This window comes from Sapajus apella, unplaced genomic scaffold (genome assembly GCF_009761245.1).
Source record: "Sapajus apella isolate SASKATOON/1434 unplaced genomic scaffold, GSC_monkey_1.0 scaffold1653, whole genome shotgun sequence".
Taxonomy (NCBI): domain Eukaryota; kingdom Metazoa; phylum Chordata; class Mammalia; order Primates; family Cebidae; genus Sapajus; species Sapajus apella.
In genome coordinates this window covers 209-4,262 of record NW_022438579.1, presented here as the reverse complement: position 1 = coordinate 4,262, position 4,054 = coordinate 209, and the positions used below count along the sequence as shown (strand labels likewise).

At 62.2% G+C, this 4,054-nt stretch overlaps 1 protein-coding gene across 1 annotated transcript; it reads right to left on the bottom strand.

The window, feature by feature from the left end:
* Window positions 1–1,550: 1,550 nt before the first annotated feature.
* On the bottom strand, window positions 1,551–3,542 carry LOC116546909 (putative transferase CAF17, mitochondrial). The gene is made up of 2 exons (XM_032273022.1): window positions 2,944–3,542; window positions 1,551–2,853 (listed from the first exon to the last, which is right to left on the bottom strand). The coding sequence occupies exons 1-2, from the start codon at window positions 3,260–3,262 to the stop codon at window positions 2,462–2,464; spliced, it is 711 nt and encodes a 236-aa protein (XP_032128913.1). The 5' UTR covers window positions 3,263–3,542; the 3' UTR covers window positions 1,551–2,461.
* Between the last annotated feature and the right edge of the window lie 512 nt (window positions 3,543–4,054).

Sequence of the window (4,054 nt, the reverse complement as noted above, 5' to 3'; positions counted from 1 at the left end):
CAGTGCTCCTGAACACAAAGCCCGACCCTGCTGATGCGCTTCAGGGTCTGCTTCCAAGTCCTCGAGGCCAGGCCCTCTGAGAGGACTAAGGACATTCTGGTGAAAGCCGATTTGGTTTGTACGACAGAGGAGACCTTTTGGTGCCTGACACTTTCCTTTTTAAAGACATAGAAGAGACAGGGCGTGGTGGCTCACGTCTGTAATCCCAGCACTCTGGGAGGCCGAGGCGGGCAGATCACAAGGTCAGGAGTTTGAGACCAGCCTGCCCAACATGGTGAAACCCCATCTCTACTAAAAATACAAAAATTAGCCTGGCGTGGTGGCGGGCGCCTGTAGTCCCATCTACTCGGGAGGCTGAGGCGGGAGAATCACTGGAAGCCGGGAGATGGAGGATGCAGTGAACCGAGATCACGCCACTGCACTCCAGCCTGGGTGACAGAACAAAACTCCATCTCAAAAAAAAAAAAAAGACACAGAACATGGAATGTGTGTGTTTGAACTGAACCAAGTATTTTGATATCCTGACACCTGCAGAGGCCTGAAGACACTGACGGGCACAGGACCGCTCAAGTGGCGTCTCGCTCTGGAGGGGAGCCCTTCCTTCCTGGCTCACCTCCCAGCCCTCACCCGGCCACACCTGTGGGACCATTTGACAAGTCCAAGGCTAGGATGCTGCCAGAGGTTGCCACACTCAAGGAGGCCCTGCTGGGAATGCCAGGCAACCTCGGGCAGGTGAGGGAGCCGGGGCACTTTGAGTTCGAGGCACAGACCCTTATTCCACAGGTCCACGCCCCCCATGCAGGAGACACCGGCTCTTGGTGACACAGGCCAGAGACACCACCTCTGGCTGAGCTGGAGAGAGAACTGGTTGGGAAGCCGCTCAACTGTCTCCATGCCAGTTTAAAGCAGCAGCCAGTGGGGCTGGAAGGGGGCAGGGATGCTGGTCTGGAATCCATCCTGTGCTGAGTATGACCTGTCCAAGAGGGGCTGAAGGCCACTGGCTCTCTGGACCCCAGGGTTCAGGGCCACCTAGCTGTTTCCTTGCCCATGGGAGAGCCGATGGCAGCGGTTGGGGCTGGACGGCCCTCCTCTCCCTCCAGCTGCAGCCACCTCCTCCTGTGCGTCCACTCCACGCCCTCCTCCTGGGTGACTGCACGCTACACTACAGCTCAGAGCTGCCTTTAGACCCCTGGCCCTGGCCCCAAAAGCGCCATAGGTGCAGGTTTTTAGAGATCACCTGTGGTCCCCCCGGCACCAGGATGGCCATACAGGCTCCCTGCCTGCTTGTCCCTCGTGGCCACCCAAGGTCAAGCGTGAAGACCAAAATACCTGCCCCAGGCCCCCGCGCCCTGCAGCCACACAGCTGCACTCTGCAGACATGGCGTCACACACCCAGCCTGGGCCTCTGAGGCCTCTCCTGGCCTGCCGCTGCGCTTCATCTGCTGTGTCTGGGTGTTCTCAAGGGACAGCTATTCCCAGGGTCCAGTCAACCAGATCCCAGAAACTAAGCCCCAGCCTCCCTCTGCCCCAAATGAAACTAGAGCTCCCAACAGGCTGCCCGTGGCTCACTCTTTAATAGATGCCCGGAAACATGGAGCTCGCACTTCAATGGGAAGAGGGAACCCAGTGGGTGAAGCGGAGGCCATGCCCCGTGGCTGACAGCTAGTCACTCTCACTGCAAACACAGGCTATGCAGAAACCCAGCACACACCGGTCATGCTAACTTCGCCCTGCTGGCTCCTGAGCCCTGTGCCAGCCCCACCCCACGCTCCTGGAGGGCTCTGAGGAGGGGTGGAGGTGGAGAAACAGGGGCAGTGGGCACAGCCTTCCGCATGGGATACCTGAAGGCTCAGCCCTGGTGCCCCGGTACAGAGGCGCACCTGGCTCAGGTGTGCAGCACGTGCTCCTCCATGTGCAGATGCCTATATGCCACCTGATCCAATGCCCCAGACCCCTCTGGACCACACACAACCCACCCTGAGGCACCCTGCAAGCAAGCAGTTAACTCCAAAGCCCCAGCCCCAGTGCACAGACCCTGGACAGCACCCAGCTTCCAGGCACAGAAACCAACCCCCGAGGCTCATGCTGGGCAGAGTGGGACGCAAGGCCCAGAGGCCGCCAGGGCTGGCCAGAGACACCGCCCCATCCTCTCGGACAACCCTGTGTGGAGCCGAGGCTGGCACCCAGCGCCTCCTGGGGCTTAGCACCCACATGGTGGGCTTCTCAGGCCACTTCTCCCCTCTGGGGCTACAGGATGTTCAGGGAGAAAACAACCCATGAGCTGGGGCCCCTGAGCATGGGCTGGGCCAGGCATGGCGCCGCCAAAGGGGACGTTCCCAGGTGGGAAGCAGGATCCCACCCAGCAGGCACAGCAGACAGATGGGACGGGAAGACCCCAGACAGAAGCCCCAGGCCCCAGCCCCCAGCCTCCCCATCAGCCGGTGCCAGCCAAGGCTTCGGGCTACTTGGAGACCGTGGGCCACCAGTCTGGCACAGATGCGGCTAAGGCCACCTGAGCGCCCTTGGAGATTCTGATGTGCAGAGGACCCTTGATCTTCTCTGAGCGCAGCAGGGCCAGCCCCACGTTGCCCTGGCCGGCCCTGTACTTGCCCACAGCCTGTCCTGACTCAGTTAGCACTGCCGCGCCTGGGGCGATACCACGGGTGGGAGGGGGGTCCAAGAGCCGGACAGGGAAGAGGCGCTTGCGGATGACGCCCATGTGGTGGGTGCGGGCAGTCAGCTCCTGACCAATGTAGCAGCCTTTGGTGAAACTCACGCCGTTCATGAAGGCCAGGTTGGACTCCAGAGGCAGGGCCACCCCTGGAGGCAAGTCTCGGACACCCTCAGGAACCCCTGCAGAGATCGGACGGGGAAACCAGCGAGCATTGAGTGCATCCAGCCCCACCCATGCAATCCGGCCCAGCGTGTCCACCCAGCCCATACCTTGCAGGTACCGGTGCTGGTGATAATCCCACAGGTCCCCTAGCCGGCTCCCGGGAACCAGGGCTGGGCCTTCATTCTGGGTGAGGAGCCGCCACCCCATGCGTGGCGTTCGCGGGTCGCGGATGAGGATGGCGTCGGCCCCCGCCCTCTCCTGCAGCGGTGCGGCCCCGCAGGCCTCAGGGGAACCGGGTAACACCGCCCACACTTGTAGATTCGGGTGCGGCTCCACCGTGACCTTCCGTCGGATCCTGTACAGCGCCAGGTGCTTCTGCAGCGCGCCCTGCACGGAGCTGTCACACTCCAGGAGGAAGCCAGACATCTCCTCCGAGTGCTCCCGGAGCCTGCAGGGAGACAGGCAGGGCACGTGTTGCCGGCTCACCAAGCGAATGGGCCAGAAAGGGCTGCCCCATGGAGCACGCCTTACCCAGGCAGATTACAGAACCAAGGCAGCCAACGCAAACAGCCCTGCCCTCAGCCACAAGGGGCTGCACCTTCAGGGCAAGCGCCTGGTCCCCGCGCAGGGGCCATGCCCACAGCTAGACGCGCACCGTGGAGACCAGTACAGAGCACGGTGCACACAGCTACACGGAGCTGCGTGCTGACAATGAGCATCAGGGCCCGCAGGGTACACCCAGACCGGCGCCCGGAGAGCCCTGCCAGAGCTGCACTACCAGAGCTCAGGTCTAAGTGTCCAGAAGCGAGCTCACCGAGCCAGCTCAGACAGACCCCGCCTCCCCAGGGACTACAATGGCCTGCCCAAGGGCACTGTCCAGAGAGCCTAGGGCAGAAATAACAGTTCGCTGGATGGGGGAGCAGGGCCAGGCAGGGCCCAGCAGGGGAACAGTGTGCACAGCCACTGAGAACCAGACCTATCTCTTCCAGCCCCAGGAAGCCACTGGGGAGCTGGAGGGTCCTAAGGTGGGCAGGAGAGAGGACCCAGGAGCCCAGGAGGCAGGTTGGGGAGGTGCAGCATGCCTGAGGCCCACTCTGCCTGTGCCCACCACCTGCTTCCCCAAGCCAAGTCTCAGATCCCAAATGGGTCCCCAGGCAGCCCTCCTCAGAGGATTTCGGCAGGCAGCACCACATGAATGACCCGACCAGATGGATGGCA

Bases quoted from the DNA above. Each gene is read 5' to 3' on its own strand.
- LOC116546909 (XM_032273022.1), bottom strand. From the start codon at position 3,262: ATGTCTGGCTTCCTCCTGGAGTGTGACAGCTCCGTGCAGGGCGCGCTG. The intron at 2,854-2,943 runs GTATGGGCTGGG...CGATCTCTGCAG, and splicing joins CCAGCACCGGTACCTGCAAG to GGGTTCCTGAGGGTGTCCGA.